Source organism: Cucurbitaria berberidis (genome assembly GCF_010015615.1).
Source record: "Cucurbitaria berberidis CBS 394.84 unplaced genomic scaffold K460scaffold_1, whole genome shotgun sequence".
Lineage (NCBI taxonomy): Eukaryota > Fungi > Ascomycota > Dothideomycetes > Pleosporales > Cucurbitariaceae > Cucurbitaria > Cucurbitaria berberidis.
The window spans coordinates 1,012,574-1,028,863 of NW_024468935.1; the positions used below are offsets into that span (position 1 = coordinate 1,012,574).

The following is a 16,290-nucleotide window of genomic DNA, read 5'->3' on the forward strand; positions in this document are numbered from 1 at the left end:
TTACCGACTACGTGGGAAGATAGGTCGGTTTGGATCTCAAATCTGGCACTTATTCCCGATTAAGGTACTTTGCAGGATTTTGCTTTGTCACGAGGTTGGCAACTGTGCCGTAATGAATCAGCTGCACATAGCCCGGAGCGGTGCCTATACATTGAGATCTGTGAGGGTTACGAGTCTCTTTGTTCTCTTTGTCCCTCGTAATGCATCTACAGGCAACTCTACCACTCCAAAGCAGTCCATACTACGACGTACAGTTAGTCGTTTTCGAAATCCTTCTTGCAAGCTCTGTGCTCATATTGCTAGGTGGAATGCATCAGATCGAGTCGGATAACGCGAGCAATACGCGTAACAATCAGCTTGACCGAAGAGTCAGCGGTCGGCCATTGTACTGCGGATGCATGGTCAGTCTTCTCAGCTTGAACTCGTTCTAGAAGCTTATCATACACCCCAGCCGGCACTGCGTCGTCTTCTCGCACCCCGAAATCCTCGTCGGAAGGATGCGCAGACCCCCAGCCTTACAGGCGACGACGAGCGCTTTGAAACACCCATTACGCGACTCTCTATGGAAGAAGTTATCCCAGTCGTCGGAACTAGTCTCTTGACAGTCACCCGATCCAGGTTCACTACGGATGGTCTTGAAGAGCAGATTCCAACCGCCCAAAGCAGCTCCCCAAGTTCACCGAAGGCTACCGGACTTGAGCTCATGTACCGAAACACTGAAGGGGGTAAGATCAAAGCGTCGAAAAGTGTGTTTTGTGGAAAACACGATGGTTGGCGGCGACAGATAGACAGGAAAGGCGCGGAGCCTCCAGTTCAAGGCCGTTTTCGACAGGCCTATCCCGAATTCGATGAAGATTCATAATTCCAAACTATTGGTGCGATGAGATTAGCCACATAGCGCACTTGCATGCCGTGCAGAGAATCGAAACACTTGATCAGAGTACTTTGCTTGACACGCGGGTGCTGTGCGACCCCTCGGAGCAGCGTTCGACGGCTACTCGAACCTTCCACATGGGGTAAATCACGCTCAGCTGTGTTTTGAGACGGGAAAACTCCGTAGAGCACTTTTATGTCATAATAATTTTATAGAAACGGTGATTGAAATGATATCCAGTATTCGTGGTGGCGTGTGTTTCGTGTGAAGAAGGCTTGAGGATGATGTTCGAACGACCAGGACCTGCGATCGACAGCAAATCGGACCTACTGAATCAGGAAGGCACAGCTCCCATGTCGCGTCAACCTCAGCACGACCAGAATCAGCTCCATCCCAGTTGTGAAGACTCGCTCTCGCATCCTACATCCGCTCTAGCCCCCAAATCTATAGGGCTAATAGAGTGCCCTTACACAATCGGAGTTATAGAGCCATTGGCCCTCTGCACAACATTCAAAAGCACCCCAGAGCGTGCGCTCCACCACCACGCTCAGCATAGCCATGGGCTTCACAACAGGCTTCGTGCGTACCGGCTCTCCTTCTAGCACTAAGCTACTAACCACTGCCCAGCTTGGAGGCGTCACCCTCACCTCAGCCGTCCTATACCTCACAATCTCGCTACATACCCAAAATCGCATAACGCAAGCGGCACTCTTACGTCAACAGCGCGGCGTCCTCGCCGGTTTCTACGAGCCCAAGGTACCAGAGCCTGAGCCTACAAGTCGAGAAGTGCCAGTGGGACTAGCGGAGATGGCAAAAGACAAGTGGAACAGGCAGTTGGAGGGTATTGTTAGAGGGGCGTACAATACGGACTGGAGGAGGCTCAGGGAGAGCGCCGAAGACAGGGTGAGCGCAGTTGTGGAGAAGATTAGGGAGAGTAAATGAGCTTCTGGGGCAGCGTGCAGGTACATAAAGCGGGCTATGATGCGAGGGAAGTAGATGGGGTGATTGCGACTATACCCTCCTTGCGACTGTACAATTTTTGAAAGCTTGCGATGAAGATGCTTATATCATATCATGAGATGGAAGGCTATCGGTGCACTGTCTCTTTCGTTAAGTCGCTTTCCCCTCCCCGCTCTCCTAGTTTCACCGCCTGCGACTTCACCACCCCGCCACTTGTTGTTATTGTCGTTGATCACGTTACCCAGCAACACCGTATTCCTGTTCCTTCACAAGCTCTCAAGGTTGCTCTTCGCACTGAGATCACCTTTACCTTCCACCTTGAACTATTAGGACATCCCTCTCACTCGCCATGGCGTCATTCGGCAAGGTACTGGACATACTCGACGATCGCTACCTCGGCCTGCAAGATGTCATTGGTAATGTGGAATCACTACCCACGCTCGTACCGTACGAGAACTACACGCAAAATGTGCTCGTCTATCGCATGGATACGAACCATGAGATCTTCATGGCACTCATCCAGGACTTTACGGAGCGAACAGCGCGAGAGACTGGTAAGGAGCTATGGACCTGGTGCGTACAATGGGAAGTCGAAGACAGAACATCCACCCGACTCGACACATCCGCACATTCGCCCAAGAGACCTCGCCTCGACCCAGACCTTTCAGAGGCACCGCTCAACGCACCGCAGCCGCAGCGGCGGGCGCCCGCATTTGACATGGTTGAGCGGCGCATCATCAACCCAGAGTTGATGCAAGAGGAGGACATGCTGCGGATATTGATCGATATTATACAGGTCGACAGCTCTATCGTACCAAACTTTATCGAGTTCTTGTACCGATGGATCGACTTCTACGAAGGAGATGGAAAGGCTTTGAAAGCGGCGCTGCGACACGAGATCCCGAGCTTATGGGACTTCGAGTACCATCCACTTATATTGCCAGAAGAAGTAAGGAAGATGCAGACCGAGCAAGAGAAGGCCAAGAATGCGGGATTAAATGGCGCAATCAAGGATGCCGAGATGGGCGAAACAGGCAACAAGACGCCAAACAGCCGCAAAGCCGAGGAGCTTGCTCAAGGCTCACCTACTAAGAAGATGCGCGAGAAGCCAGATTTGGCAGCAATAGAGCGTCATACCCAAGAGAGCGAACGCCTGCAATACCGCGAGGTCAAGTATGGCATTCAGCCACCCAAACTGAACGAGCCTCTCCCCCCACTAATCAACATCCCACGAGACCGGCGCAGGCGGATTAAGTATTATGCTGCATGCTTCAGGTCGCGACAACGTGCTCTCAATCTTCTCGTCGAGGCTGGCATCACGATTCCACAGATAAGCAACTACGAAAAGCGGCAAGTGGCGCATCCGAGGGATACGCCACTAGGAGGTGAAGGCAATGGCTTGCGGCACTACCACAAAGACGCGCAGTACGCACAGGAGCGGTATGTGGAGAAAGAGAAAGAGATGGAGTTAAGGGAGAAAAACGTAGAAATTGCTATTAGCAATAAACTAGCTGCCGAGGCTCAGCTCGCTGCCGCTACCGCTAAGCCTGAGGGATCTTCTGGTGTCCCGCTCATCCCTCCTACTCCGTCGTATGAGCGTCAGCCTAATATGGCTGCTGCGATGCTAAGTAAAATTCATGCGGCAAGGAGACAGGGCGAGGATAGGATCAATGTCGTCCCGACGCCGCTGGTGGGTAAGATGAAGAGTAAGTTATTTGAAGGCGCGAAGGACCGGCAGGCTTTCAATACATTGGGACAATCCGGTGGAACGCGGCAGAATGCTTCTGCTATTCCACCATTCCCGGTTCAAAATGAAGAATCAAAGTCGGATTCAGATCAGGACACCGATTCAGACGACAACTCTCCTCGTCCAAGCCTACCGTTTTCGCTGCTGCCGCCGCCGCGGTCTCTGGCAGCCCCTACTCTACTTGGAGCCTCTTCGGGTTCTAGTGTTTACGCATCACCTCTACAGCAGAATGATACCTCTGCCCTGGTAACCGTGAGTAGTGATGCTCCGAACCCAGCAAATGTAGTGGAGTACATACGGAATCTGAGTCCCGAACAAGCTCAACAGCTACTACCTCTCCTAAATTCTAGAGTACGCCAGGCGATGGCAAATAGGATTGGAGGACAGCCCCCTGGAGTTACTGCTCATCCACCTGAATCAACCTCTTTATCTGCAAGGAATTCTGTAGACTCTGCTACAACTGCAGTACCTTTACCTTCATTCAGTCAAACAGTATCACGCCCACAAGTTTCCCTACCTCCGCCTCTGACCCCGGCGACGATAGCACGCCAGACTCCGCGTGCATCTTTGCCAATTCTTCCTTCAAATTCTCTCATATCTTCTAGAGATACTGCTGCAGCTACGGATTTAGTCACGACATCAAGTCAACCTCTGCTACATACGCCATTTCTGCCTCCACCGCCACGAATTCCTACTATCACTATATCTTCACCTCATATGTTGGCCAGGCAGCCACCAAATCAACCTCCAAGGGGTTTTGAAGGATACGATGGACTTCTTGCTACCCAGAGACCTGAGATGTCACCTCTGACGTCTCCCTTACCCATGTCAAACCCGCCGCGCCAGCATCCAGGGGACGGTCTCTCGTCCAGCGCATCTGAAATGAGTTCCTCACACTCGGTCACTCTCCAGCAGCAACGACCTACGTTACAGCAGCAGAGCGATTCACGACTAGAGTTACCTCAGCTGCCTCGGTTGCCGCCATTCCCGATGGCACCAAGCCTATCAGCCCCAGTCTCACCACCTGCATTTGCGCAGCGACTTTTAGCCATTCAAAGGAACCAAACTACTGCCATGCAAGGAGAAGAACTGCATAATGCTGCAACAACCATACCGCAAAGTCCGACATCAAGATCTGGATTCAGTAGTACTGTCGAAGAATATCTGGCATTGCGGCGGGAACACGAAGCATGGGGTCAAACGCAGGTTCCGACACAGGCTTCAGCTCGGCCGCCTCTTGTACAGAGCCTTCTACAGCGTCCGAATATGGTGTCGTCATCTATAACAAGACATCCATCACCAATAGCAGACGGTCCTTCGATCCCCTCACTTACTTTTCCGATGACAACCCCCGCGCCAGTTACTCAACCTCAGCTTCCCCAGTCATCTACACTATCTACTAGCCTCACACAACCCGGATCTAGTTTCTCCCCACCCAGGCCCAGTATTCAGCGCAACGCGCCATCACCCTTGAACTTGGCGCCCCCAACATCCCCATTATCTTCCCTAGCCCCAAGTCTACTCGCCACATCGCCCTTTGCAGCATCTGCCAACGGCCTTCCCATACAGATATACTTCCCAAAGATTGTAGTGCCGGGAAACACGATCGGTCCCGGCGGGGCAAAACTAGGGAATGGAGGGATTGTGGAAACGGATGCCTTTCTTGTGGGGTATGCGCAACCGGGAAGTGGCAAGATCGTGCTGTCTAAAGCTATCTTTCTTCCTGTAGGCGTGTGGACAAACACGCTCCGCCGCGTCCGCCGAGGCGCTTACACTGTCCTTGAAACATACGCCGCACCACGCTCACACCCTAAGCTCGCAGCAAAGCCACCACCAAGATCATTTGCAGCTACAGTCAAGTCGACTAATCCCAACGGCCCAACTCCCCATCGGACCATCTACACGAAACTAGCTCAAGCGTACACTCTCGTAAGCTCTTCGAAGAATCGCGAGCAGGATCTGACGAAACGCTGGCGTGTGACAAAAGGTCCGATGACACGGTTTGATCGGGGTGCTGTGTGGGAGGGTTGGGCAGCTGTGTTAGACAAGGGCATTGAGATGAGTTCACAGGAGAGGATGGGTGCGGTCATCAGCTCTGGCCTCATTGATGGAGGAGTGAAGAAGAAGAGGGACGCCGATGAGATTGAGAGGGAGAGGAGACGTAAGGAGATAGAGGAGCTGATGGCTCTGGATAGTGACGAGGACATGGAAGGTTGAACAGGGTCATGAGACTAATATAGCATACTGAGGCATAGAAGAAAAATGTTCAAGTAGCCGCCTTGGAGTGATGAGCTGTTCAGTCCCAACGTGTCTTCTCTCCATTAGCTAATGTGCTTAGCTTAGATGCATCTCCCACCATCGACCTCTAAATTGACTCCGGTAATAAAGCTCGCTTCGGAAGATGCTATGAAAACACACGCGTTGACCACGTCATCCACCTCACCAATGCGTCCCATCGGTACATTTCCTACGAACTTCTGCCTGTTTTCTGGTGTGTCCTCCACGCCGGTGAAGGCAGAGAAGAGGCCGGTACCAGTGACGAGAGGGCAAATGGAGTTTACGCGGATTTGATGGGGGCCGTACTCGAGAGCAAGACCTTTGGTTGCCTGTGGACTATTAGTTGAAATGCATGTACGAGCGTGAATTGAGCAAGAGAGGAGACGCACGTTCCAAACAGCTCCTTTACTGGCATTATACCACACGAGGCCTGCTCGTGGTCTGGTCGCTCCAACGCTCGCAATGTTGATTATTACACCACCTTCCTTCCTTTCCATGGCCTGCTGTACCCATGCGTTACAGCCCAAGTACACGCCTTTCACATTTACATCGAACGTGCGTTCGAACTCCTCTTCTGTGACATCAGTGGTGGGTTTGTTGGTGTAGGACCAGCCTGCATTGTTGACCAGTATATCACATCTACCGAACTTTTGCAATACAGCGTCCATGGTGGCTTTCCAGTCCGCAGACTTGGTTACATCCATTTTATGGAAAGATAGCAAGTCAGGGTTCGAGGAGACGGTTGCTTCGCCGCCGGCCTGGTTGATATCGCATACGAGGACCTTCGCGCCCTCGGCCGCGAACCTTCTCGAGATACCAGCACCGAAGCCTGAGCCCGCGCCTAGGGAAACGTCAGCTTGGGTATTCGGTGTGATATAGGGCCATGGGTTAGGGAGCACCTGTAACGATGGCGACTTTGCCTTCCAATCTGCCCATTATGCTGTTCACGACGCTTGGATGTGGGGTTTATCAGTCTACTACGGGAGATTTAGCACAATGTAAGAGTTCAACCGCGAGACTATTGAATGAACGGGAAAGATGGAGCCACTGGACCACAGCAAGTACGGCATTCTCGCCGACCAGGTTGCCTTGTTGGGGTAACCTAATAGCTCCAATCCCTTTCCTTACCGAGGGAAGCCGTGAATCGGGGAAGATGCACGACAATGAGGGGTATGTTGCCCCACTAGCTTCAACATTGTAGTAGAAAACTGGGACTACCGAAAGGGGCACCAATCACTTGCAATTGGGGCCGCGTCTCCTACAAATCAAAATGCCTCTGACCGCCCTCGGGATAGTCGCATATTGGTTAGGCTATATGGAGTTCTAGCGAAGAGGTGGGGTTTCGGGGAGAAGATGTCATCAGCCGTATACTTTTAGCTAAGAAATCGCGATTTGTTTTCACGACGCTCGGCTTCGATCTTTTTTTCGACTGTCTAAGCACTCTTCTTTGGCCATTCTACATTATCGACTATCGGCATCATTCTGTCGAAAAACTGCTTACCACCTTACGTTGCTAACCATAGCTTCCAAGCAATCAAGAGGCACACCACGTGGAAACGATCGGCACGATGGGTTCTGCGGGGAAGTACGAGCTGCCTTTCAAAGTACGTTATGATATCTAGGGACGACTTTAACCTTGCTAATGTCTAGTAGCTCAACAACCCAGACTTACTACGTAACTTGTCCTACGTTAACGGTGAATGGGTAAAATCCAAATCTGGCAAGACCTTCGAGGTTGTCGGTCAGTCATCAAATACCTATCCCGTCACGACTGAACTATCACTGACAGATTATCAGATCCCGGAACTGGCAAAGCCTGGATAGAATGTCCTATCAACGATGCATCCGATGTCGACGAAGCCGTCAAGAGCTCCTACGAGTCCTTCTTAGAGTATAAGAAGACTAGTCCTCGGCAAAGAGCGCAAATGCTCTACAAGTGGGATTCTTTAATTAAAGAGAACAGGGAGGATATAGCTACCCTTCTCGTATATGAGACCGGAAAGCCAAAATCTGAGGCGTATGGCGAGATCGATTACTCTACTGGCTTTACATGGTGGTTCGCAGGCGAGGCCGAGCGTATCCAAGGATCTGTCTTCACACCCGCCCTGCCAAACCGACGTGTCTTCACCATCAAACAGCCGCTCGGGGTTGCTGTTGCATTGGTACCGTGGAACTTTCCAATCGCGATGAACCTAAGGAAGGCCGGTGCAGCCCTTGCAGCGGGATGTACCATGATCATCAAGCCTAGCCCTGAAACTCCAATTACGATTCTCACGCTGGCGTATCTTGCGGAGAAGGCTGGATTTCCAAAAGGTGCACTAACTGTGTTGACGACGGATCTCGACAAAACACCTGAGCTCAGCGAGGCGCTTTGCCGGCACCCGCTGGTAAGCAAGGTCACTTTCACGGGCTCAACGCGAGTTGGCAAATTGATTGCTAGAATTTGTGCGGATAACCTGAAGAAGGTAACGCTAGAACTGGGAGGCAACTGTCCAGTCCTAATTTTCGACGATGCGAACATCGAGCAAGCCCTGAGTCAGATCTTCGCGCTCAAGTATCGCCATGCTGGTCAAGCCTGTATCACTGCGAATCGTATCTACGTCCAGTCTGGCATCTTCGACAAGTTCCTTGACCGTTGGAATGCCGAGACGCAGAAGATCGTTGTCGGCCATGGCTCCGACGAGGAGACGACAATGGGTCCAGTGACAACTCCTCGAAGTATCCAGAAAGCGCTCGAACTCGTCGAAGATGCAAAGAAGAAGGGCGCGAAGATTCATATTGGTGGAAACAAGATCGAAAAGAATGGCGGGTACTTCTTCGAGCCTACGGTCATTACTGGCGTTACCCAGGATATGGATATTGCAAGGGAGGAAATCTTCTCGCCAATCTCTACATTCATCAAGTTTGAGACGGAGGACGAGGCCGTGAAAGCAGCGAATGATACGAGCATGGGCCTGGCATCGTACCTGTTCACGAAGAATGTCGATCGTCTTTGGAGGCTATTCGAGAGCTTGGAAGCCGGTATGATTGGGCTCAACACGGGTAAGCTACACCACTATAATGAAGTAAGGCTCTACTAACAAAATACAAAGGTAACTCCTCGGCCGCCGAGTCCCCATTTGGTGGAATCAAGCAAAGTGGATACGGAAAAGAGTCAGGAAAGGATGTCGCGGTCAATGAGTACTTGATTACCAAGACTGGCACTTTTACTCTGGAAGAGCAATCGTGATTGCACTTAAACTTGAGCTATTGTAGATGTCATTAGCTGAAAATCGTTGTCCTTCACTTGTCTGACTGGATTCGAGGGACAAAGCCTGAGACAGCTTTGTCTTACCCTGGGAGAGCGCATTCACTGTTCACATTCGAACCTAACTCTAATGTAACTACCAGCCACTGACTATTCTTCACTGAAAACTCTCGCAGTCATAGAGTTGCTCTCCAAACACCAAACCATTCACGTGACCGCGTTAGTGCCCCGTCTCGACCGCGCCTGTTATTCTCCCGCTTTCAAGCTTCCACTCCACCCCGCGCAACTCCTCCGTTGCACCACGACACACAACACACCAAACACCGCCATAATGGATACCGACATGACTGATGTCGCCTATGACATCGACATTGACGTCGGTGCAGGTGTTGAAGCAGTTGCACAACAGCCTCAGCAGGTTATCGAAGTGAGCTTCTCCAAATAGGCGCAAGGCTGCACGCAACGCAATTGGGCGGTTGACTAATAGGCATTGCAGCAAACCATAGCGACAGATGACAAAGGCGTACCTGCGGCTTATTACGAGGACATTGAGATCCAAAAGCCATGGCCAGAATCCTTGAACCTACAAGGCGTGGGCGACTTCGACCCAAATGACCCTTTATACTACGCCATGGAGCATTGCGGCGCCGATCCGCGCGTCAAGCAGCTCCGCTGGGTAAACGATTCCTCTGTCAACCTCGAGTTCTACAGCGCCCAGGATGCAGCTGTTGCTCTCGGTATTCTCACACACGCTGAAGTCAGCGACACGAACTCCCTCGCGGCACAAGCACCCCGCAAAGCGAAACCATACTCGAAGAAGCCGGATAGTGTGCTTATAGTTAGGGAGACGAATGCGGGAGATCAGAAACCGAAGGGCGCGGCCACGCGTAGCAGATACTACAAGCAGAACCCTGATGTAGCAGATAACCGCCAGAGGGAACCAAGGCGGAGACCGCCCCCAAAGAAAGACTTTTTGGATTATGGCGACGAGGATATGGGGTCTAGAGAGCGGGTGCGGAGGAGAAGGTATGAATTTTGAGCAGGAAATTGGTAATGCGGTAGACTAATTTGAGGGTAGCAGTGGGGACGATTTCATCAACGATGACTCAGGCATCGATCGACGGAGACCTCGCCGAAACGGACAAGATGGTCGAGACACGCGCGGTCGGGGTGGCAGGCTGAGTCGCGAAGCAGACTCTGGAAGGCTACGGAGCGACGTTGATAGCTATCGGCCAGGCTCTAAAAGGTATTTGGACACCCAATTGATCCGTAGCATAGATGCTGATAGCTATAGTCCACACGAACCGCGTCATGGCCGCTTACGAGGCCGCAGCGCCTCACCAGCCTCGAACGACGATGGCGATGGGCGTTTCGGTTTCGCAGAAGATAACTCGAACGCACGCCACCGTTACCGCAGCCGGAGTCGTAGCCGCAATACACGCCACCGCCGAGCACCTAGCGGCGAGCGCTGGACCCACGACCGCGCAAGCTACAGTGATCGAAACGCTGGAGCATCAGGAGGACGATGGCAGAAAGATGCCTCGACGTTTGATACCTCACCAATGGGCAACCACCGCCGGTCAGATGCCATGGATGCTTCAAGAACGGGAGGATCTCTGCTTGCGCGGATGACAAAAGATGGACAGCCTGTGGTGCCGCAACAGAAACGCTCGTTGGCGGATCGCATTACGCGCGACGATGATGGCGATGAGATGTTTGGAAGACTAAAGAACGATGATCGGGATCCTTGGGTTAGCGATTTCTCCGAACCAGCACGCCCTCGCGGCCTAGCCGACCGAATATCACGAGATACTGAGATCAATATTCGTGGACGAGGTCAGGAGGGAATCAACATTCGTGGCTCTGCTTCAAGTAATGGCGCGGCTGGTGGGATCAATATCCGAGGCGTGGCGAGTGGTGCTTAGGATGCTTATCTTAATTCACCGTTGACAACATGGTGGGCTCGAATGCGCTATTTCGAAGGCCTTCAGTGGTGCAATAGCTGTTGAACAGAAGCTGGGCTATTGTCCCAAGTCTGGATTCGGCTGTGGGTAGAACCAGGCAGCAGGAAAGATTGGATAACCATCATCAAGCATTACAGGTGTTGGCGCATATATTACTATACTTTACTTTGTATTTGCATCCACTGATATCCATTTGTCTGGCGTCAAAAATTTGTACCTTTTCATCGCGGGAACAGTTCAATATGGATCGATACTGTCTCTCGGCCACTTGTGCATGATCTACGAAAATTAGAGTCATATTCCTTGTTATGGGGTTCAACAGATTTCCCACTAAGAATCTTCATATACGTCCTACACCTGCCGTTTACAGCTCACAACATGGTACATGGAACGTCCGTTCGCTGATACACTAAAAGGCCCTATTCCTATAGTAATCCCGGCGTAGGAGCGCAGCACTCATCGCACGACGGAGCGGGCAATTATACATTGCTGGTAGTATCTACAGTGCTTCGCGTATGCGAATAAGTAAAGTTGAGAAGTGTTTCAATCAAAAACAAGCATTTGCGCACTATCCGCTTGATTCGAGATAGATGAAGTAGCTGGAAGAGGAAGGCGAAGGTGGGCCGCAGTACCAGGTGAATGTCGAAACAATTAGACCAAGACTTCGGCAGTGCTCTTGGCCTCAACAGCATGTTAAAGCAGCAAGACTCATTCAGTCTGGAGAAGCGATCGTCGAGGGAAATAGGCCACGCTCCGAGAAGATCGAGTCGACCACGGTGTTCGATGAGGTGCTGCAAGCTTCGCCTAACTTCATCTAGCCATGTTACCCGACTCCTGACAAGCTCACGACTCAGCAGCACGTTCACACCATTGATCACACCACAACCATGTCTGAAGCAGCGACTTACGAAATTGTGGAGCGGGACGAAGCGGGGAACATCACGACTACGTACCTTGCGTCGGGAGGATCGCGGGTTGATGTCATTGTACGTTGATCGAATGTTTACCGCAACATCGTCTACGGGTTAATTACACACCTAAGCATTGTTTTGAGAAAGGAGTCTCTAGCTGGAAAATTGAAGGTTAACACGAATTGCAGCGTCCCAAGGAAACGAAGAGCTATGTTCAACAAGTACTCGATGTCTTCCTTCCAGCTGGGTTTCCGCAGAGTGTAACGGAGGATTATATCCAGTATGCTCCAACATATTGGCAGCGTGTTGTTATATATATGAGCTGATGATATTTTGTGCCAGGTATCAGATCTATGTATGCTCTGCAAATCTCAGACGTCGAAGCTACCCTTGACTGACTGCGTCAGGACTCCCTTCAAGCGTTTTCGTCTTCAATAGCTGGTATGCTAGCCTCACGAGCTGTTCTCGAAGGTACGTCTGTTGCGTAGTCTCCTTTCGCCCTTCTGAGCTTGAATTCAGATCTTTCTTATCAGACTAATATACACTTCTCTTTCATCTATATCATCAAGCACCATCGTCCGTCTGAAGGCCCGGATCCTCAACCGAGCGATGCATATAAAGGATATATTGCATATGCCTGTCCTTTCACGCCTCACCTACTGGGCTTCATCCGTCATTAGCGCACAACCATGTCGCTGCTCGAAGCGAAGATCTATAATATCAGACATACAATCAGCCAGCATCACGCTAATGATCATCTAGGTGTTGGTGTCGGAGACGCAAATGCCTCACCAACAGCCGCACTACTCCTCTCCGTGCTGCAAGAGTCAATGGGCAGGATCGCAACAATCCTGTTCGCGCATAGACTTGGCACAGCGCTTGAACCAGAGTGTAAGATATACCGGCTTGCTGCTGATGTATTCAACGATACTGCTATGATTCTCGATTGTCTCTCGCCTGCCTTTCCAAAGCCAATCCGCGTATTGGTGCTGGGCTTCTCAAGTGTGCTGCGATCGCTCTGTGGCGTCTGCGCTGGAAGTGCAAAGGCGAGTCTTAGTGCGCATTTTGCGAAGAGGGGGAATCTAGGTGAGCTCAACGCTGTAAGTTTTCCTAGCGTGGGTTTCATATCTTGGGCTAGTTCCCGTACTCTCGATGTTTCTTGTTGAGAATGAAGACTTGGGGAGCAGGCGCTTGGAGTTGATGAAGACTATATTAAGAGGGACAGGGTTTGATATGCAGACACGTGCGGCAGCCCTCCAGGATGGATATCAGGCTGACCTCCCCTGTAGAAAGATTCGAGCCAAGAAACGGTCATATCACTTCTTGGCATGCTAGTAAGTCTTCCATGTTCCCGTATTGTGGACGATATGAGAACCTGCATGATAGTAACGTGCATGGGCATTCCTAGATTGTCAACTCTCCCGTCTGATTAGATTGTCATATATTGCTCACCTTGTGAGCGGACCAGTCGCATCATTTCCGTCCGCTTTGCTGTTCGATAGCATCTTAGGTACATTAATTGACGAGCAATATAGGCAGGCAGCGTTGTGGTATCGTGGGTATCGACACCAATTGCAACATGGACGACTCTTATCGCGCTGCTATCTATTCACCTGGCAACAAATTACGCTGCAGTGAAGGCCGTCAGCATGCGCTGCTTGAACCGGCAACGCGCCAACATCGTCTTCAGCAGCATCCTTCAGCACGGAGAAGTCCTGAGCCCAAGCGACGTGTCTAAGCGCGAGCGTGTCTTCGAACGCGATGGTATTTTACGCTGGGCGGACGACGAGATAGTCGGATACTGCAAAATAGGCGTATCGCTTGAAGCACTCTTAAGCCGCTTCGACCGAGGTCATACGCTTACAGGCTCGGTAGACTTACGCAACATGGGAATGTCCGAATTGCTACATGTCTTCGCTGACGAGGCCTATATCCTCTGGCCTGCTTTATCAGACGATAACGCTCTGATCGTTCTGAAAGAAGGATGCACTCCGATTGACCAGCTCAAAGCATGGACACATGCATTGTTGCTGGCAAGAAGGGCCCGGGGCGAAATGGGTAAGCCGGATGCCGATGGGGCATCCCGCCTTGCTGAGCTGAGACGGACGTTGGAGACTACGCGCGGACTGTTCGCAGAATCTTCTAAAGCGCTGAGACAGAGGGGATGGGAATTGGAAGTCGCTGCTCTCGAGACGAGGGCTGGCACGCGAGCAGAGATCAGAAGCCAAAAGAAATCATGAGACTACAATTGAGACTTCTAGTAGTAAATCCGCTTTTGCCTGACTGAGGACTCGCAACCTGTCAGAGTTTTCAGTATGTTCTAGCGTAATCTTCCTCTGGAGACAAGGGACCCGATCGATCTATAGACATGTTGCATATGGTCTTGTAACCGGAAGTGGTAAAGACGTCGCAAGTACCATCAGCGCGCTGGCATGGTTGACTAATCGTGACCATGTGCGATCAACGACAGTAGATGTCACTGGTTCCACATTCTCTTCGCGTATCGGTGACGTTCCGAAACTTCCAAAGTGATTATACCGGTCCACTTGCCTCGTTTCATGTCAGACCTGGAGTCGCCGCTATTTCCGCGACAATTTTCAACGTCCAAGCGCTGTCGCGTCAATATGGGCCGTTATATAGACACCGTTACGAGAGATATAGAACATTAGGCTCGGTGCTTTTGCATAGCATTGCAACTGCCAATATAGGATTGTGAAAGCATGAAAAGCGTCTAGCATCATGGCCTGGAGAATGAAGTCGCGGAATATGGAAGAGAGAAGAAAGGAGACATGGCAGATCTGAAAAACGCCACTATGCAAGGGCAAAAATGCGGCTCAAAAACCCTTCTCAAGTACATGCGGTAGACAAAGTTATCGGATGACTTCACCGTGGTTCAGAGTTCTGGAACAGCGTGGGATGCGGCTAAAAACGTAACCCCACGAAGCGGTGAAGCGGGTGAATTGCACGCTATGCGAAGGGCTCCACTTTCTGCGTCATCTCTAAATCCTGAGGCACCGAGCGTTTGTTGGCGATCAGAATTTTCTGTGACAATTTTCTATGCTCGTGGGCGCGTGCTGAGTCGTGAGGGCGCTTACTCTCGGGCAGGTCACGGCAAGCTGATCTTCTAGAAGGCGCCACAAGCGAGCCGCTCGAGGTACATAGGCAGGGCAGCGCTTCACGAGCGCAAGGAGATGCTCAACAGGTTATCACGCTATGTCAGATGCGTGCGTGTCCGAGGTTGGATGTGGGTGTGCCGACATCATGCGCCAGACAGGAGATTTGACGGAGAGATCGAAGATCGGCGGAAGCGCCATTCTGCCTGAACTAGACGGCTTCAGGTAATCTTCTGGAAGCCTGGAGTTGTTCTGGAAGATTTTGCAGCCGTGCACGGGTGATGATAGAGCGACAAGGGATAGCGGTGGCCTGTTCACGAGTGTAGCGCCTGGTAGGACATCAGCAAACTAAGGCGCACCTCGCGCAATCAACAGCGAGACGCCGAGTATGTAGCGCGTAGTAATGGCCCGCCTGCGTGAACAATACGCAACTGACGCAGCTAATACTACCCACGCCACGCCCGACGCATACACTGTCTTTGCCCATTGCCATGGCGGTGTTCCGTGTGTGCAGTGCGTGTGGATCTTGGTGATGGCTGAGGTGCAAGCAAGTTGATGCGGCTGTTCATTACGGTAAAGAAATGTCTTGAAAATCGGGTAGAGATTGGGGAGGCTTAGTTTGTCCTCAGCGGTAAGGCGACGGCCAAGCATTTGGTCGCCGTGCGCACCTGGTCCCTGAGGCAGAAATGGCCGTGATTGGCGATGGATAGCCTATCAGCCCCCGTGTCGCGATCGCATCATCCGTTGGAGGGTGACATTCCGATTGACGAGCGGCTTTGAAGCGGTTGTTGTTTTTTGTTGTTTTGTTTTTGTTGTGTTATAATGAAAGGTGGCCTCTGCTACAGCTCGTATCGTGGCTCAAGGCAACGCAAGACAAAGCAAGTCATGCTCGACTCAGCGGCTGTCGACTGGACTTTCCTTTGTCGTCGGAAGAGAGTCATAGTGTGGATTAGCAGTTCTACGCGTATCAATGAGGCCGTCGTTTGCAGCCGACGACTCTAACGTATTCCATATTCCCGGGACTTTCTCCTGGCCTGCGAACGTCATGTTGAGTTGAGGGAATAAAGTGCTTGGGTGGCTATTGAGAGAAGCCCTCCCGAATGGAAGAGCAAAAGTAGATGGTGGTGAACGTTTGCAAGCGTTGAGCCAGGCAGGAACCGTGTTGTGCTGAATAGAGAGGCACAGCACAGGGCGGTA

General features: G+C 51.4%; 7 protein-coding genes across 7 annotated transcripts; 6 read left to right on the forward strand and 1 right to left on the reverse strand.

Moving 5' to 3' along the window:
- Nucleotides 1–18: 18 nt before the first annotated feature.
- On the forward strand, nucleotides 19–1,123 carry K460DRAFT_360801 (uncharacterized protein). The gene is made up of 2 exons (XM_040932337.1): nucleotides 19–253; nucleotides 304–1,123. The coding sequence occupies exon 2, from the start codon at nucleotides 395–397 to the stop codon at nucleotides 860–862; it is 468 nt and encodes a 155-aa protein (XP_040792512.1). The 5' UTR covers nucleotides 19–253; nucleotides 304–394; the 3' UTR covers nucleotides 863–1,123.
- Nucleotides 1,124–1,432: 309 nt separating this feature from the next.
- Nucleotides 1,433–1,816, forward strand: K460DRAFT_372345 (uncharacterized protein; the record flags this gene model as incomplete). The annotated part of the gene is made up of 2 exons (XM_040934501.1): nucleotides 1,433–1,453; nucleotides 1,502–1,816. 2 exons carry the CDS (start codon nucleotides 1,433–1,435, stop codon nucleotides 1,814–1,816), a joined length of 336 nt encoding a protein of 111 aa, XP_040792513.1.
- Nucleotides 1,817–2,183: 367 nt separating this feature from the next.
- K460DRAFT_270192 (uncharacterized protein) lies at nucleotides 2,184–5,798 on the forward strand (the record flags this gene model as incomplete). The annotated part of the gene is made up of 2 exons (XM_040927627.1): nucleotides 2,184–4,025; nucleotides 4,539–5,798. The coding sequence occupies 2 exons, from the start codon at nucleotides 2,184–2,186 to the stop codon at nucleotides 5,796–5,798; spliced, it is 3,102 nt and encodes a 1,033-aa protein (XP_040792514.1).
- Nucleotides 5,799–5,920: 122 nt separating this feature from the next.
- On the reverse strand, nucleotides 5,921–6,794 carry K460DRAFT_372347 (oxidoreductase ucpA; the record flags this gene model as incomplete). Its single annotated transcript, XM_040934502.1, has 3 exons — nucleotides 5,921–6,187; nucleotides 6,248–6,699; nucleotides 6,758–6,794. 3 exons carry the CDS (start codon nucleotides 6,792–6,794, stop codon nucleotides 5,921–5,923), a joined length of 756 nt encoding a protein of 251 aa, XP_040792515.1.
- A 400-nt stretch (nucleotides 6,795–7,194) lies between these two features.
- K460DRAFT_411749 (aldehyde dehydrogenase) lies at nucleotides 7,195–9,283 on the forward strand. Its single transcript, XM_040937493.1, has 4 exons — nucleotides 7,195–7,462; nucleotides 7,512–7,599; nucleotides 7,656–8,900; nucleotides 8,951–9,283. Exons 1-4 carry the CDS (start codon nucleotides 7,427–7,429, stop codon nucleotides 9,085–9,087), a joined length of 1,506 nt encoding a protein of 501 aa, XP_040792516.1. The 5' UTR covers nucleotides 7,195–7,426; the 3' UTR covers nucleotides 9,088–9,283.
- A 100-nt stretch (nucleotides 9,284–9,383) lies between these two features.
- Nucleotides 9,384–11,428, forward strand: K460DRAFT_360805 (uncharacterized protein). The gene is made up of 4 exons (XM_040932338.1): nucleotides 9,384–9,532; nucleotides 9,602–10,131; nucleotides 10,184–10,351; nucleotides 10,400–11,428. Exons 1-4 carry the CDS (start codon nucleotides 9,437–9,439, stop codon nucleotides 11,028–11,030), a joined length of 1,425 nt encoding a protein of 474 aa, XP_040792517.1. The 5' UTR covers nucleotides 9,384–9,436; the 3' UTR covers nucleotides 11,031–11,428.
- A 528-nt stretch (nucleotides 11,429–11,956) lies between these two features.
- On the forward strand, nucleotides 11,957–14,220 carry K460DRAFT_350075 (DUF647-domain-containing protein; the record flags this gene model as incomplete). Its single annotated transcript, XM_040931475.1, has 7 exons — nucleotides 11,957–12,055; nucleotides 12,169–12,260; nucleotides 12,323–12,335; nucleotides 12,388–12,451; nucleotides 12,743–13,080; nucleotides 13,270–13,314; nucleotides 13,516–14,220. 7 exons carry the CDS (start codon nucleotides 11,957–11,959, stop codon nucleotides 14,218–14,220), a joined length of 1,356 nt encoding a protein of 451 aa, XP_040792518.1.
- Between the last annotated feature and the right edge of the window lie 2,070 nt (nucleotides 14,221–16,290).

What these genes read in the sequence shown, in the direction of transcription:
- K460DRAFT_360801 (XM_040932337.1), top strand. Translation starts at nt 395, where the DNA reads ATGCATGGTCAGTCTTCTCAGCTTGAACTCGTTCTAGAAGCTTATCAT.
- K460DRAFT_411749 (XM_040937493.1), top strand. Translation starts at nt 7,427, where the DNA reads ATGGGTTCTGCGGGGAAGTACGAGCTGCCTTTCAAA. An exon ending in CAAGACCTTCGAGGTTGTCG is followed by an intron (nt 7,600 to 7,655) that starts GTCAGTCATCAA and finishes ACAGATTATCAG; the next exon opens with ATCCCGGAACTGGCAAAGCC. An exon ending in TATGATTGGGCTCAACACGG is followed by an intron (nt 8,901 to 8,950) that starts GTAAGCTACACC and finishes CAAAATACAAAG; the next exon opens with GTAACTCCTCGGCCGCCGAG.
- K460DRAFT_360805 (XM_040932338.1), top strand. Translation starts at nt 9,437, where the DNA reads ATGGATACCGACATGACTGATGTCGCCTATGACATCGACATTGACGTC. An exon ending in GAGCGGGTGCGGAGGAGAAG is followed by an intron (nt 10,132 to 10,183) that starts GTATGAATTTTG and finishes ATTTGAGGGTAG; the next exon opens with CAGTGGGGACGATTTCATCA. An exon ending in TATCGGCCAGGCTCTAAAAG is followed by an intron (nt 10,352 to 10,399) that starts GTATTTGGACAC and finishes TGATAGCTATAG; the next exon opens with TCCACACGAACCGCGTCATG.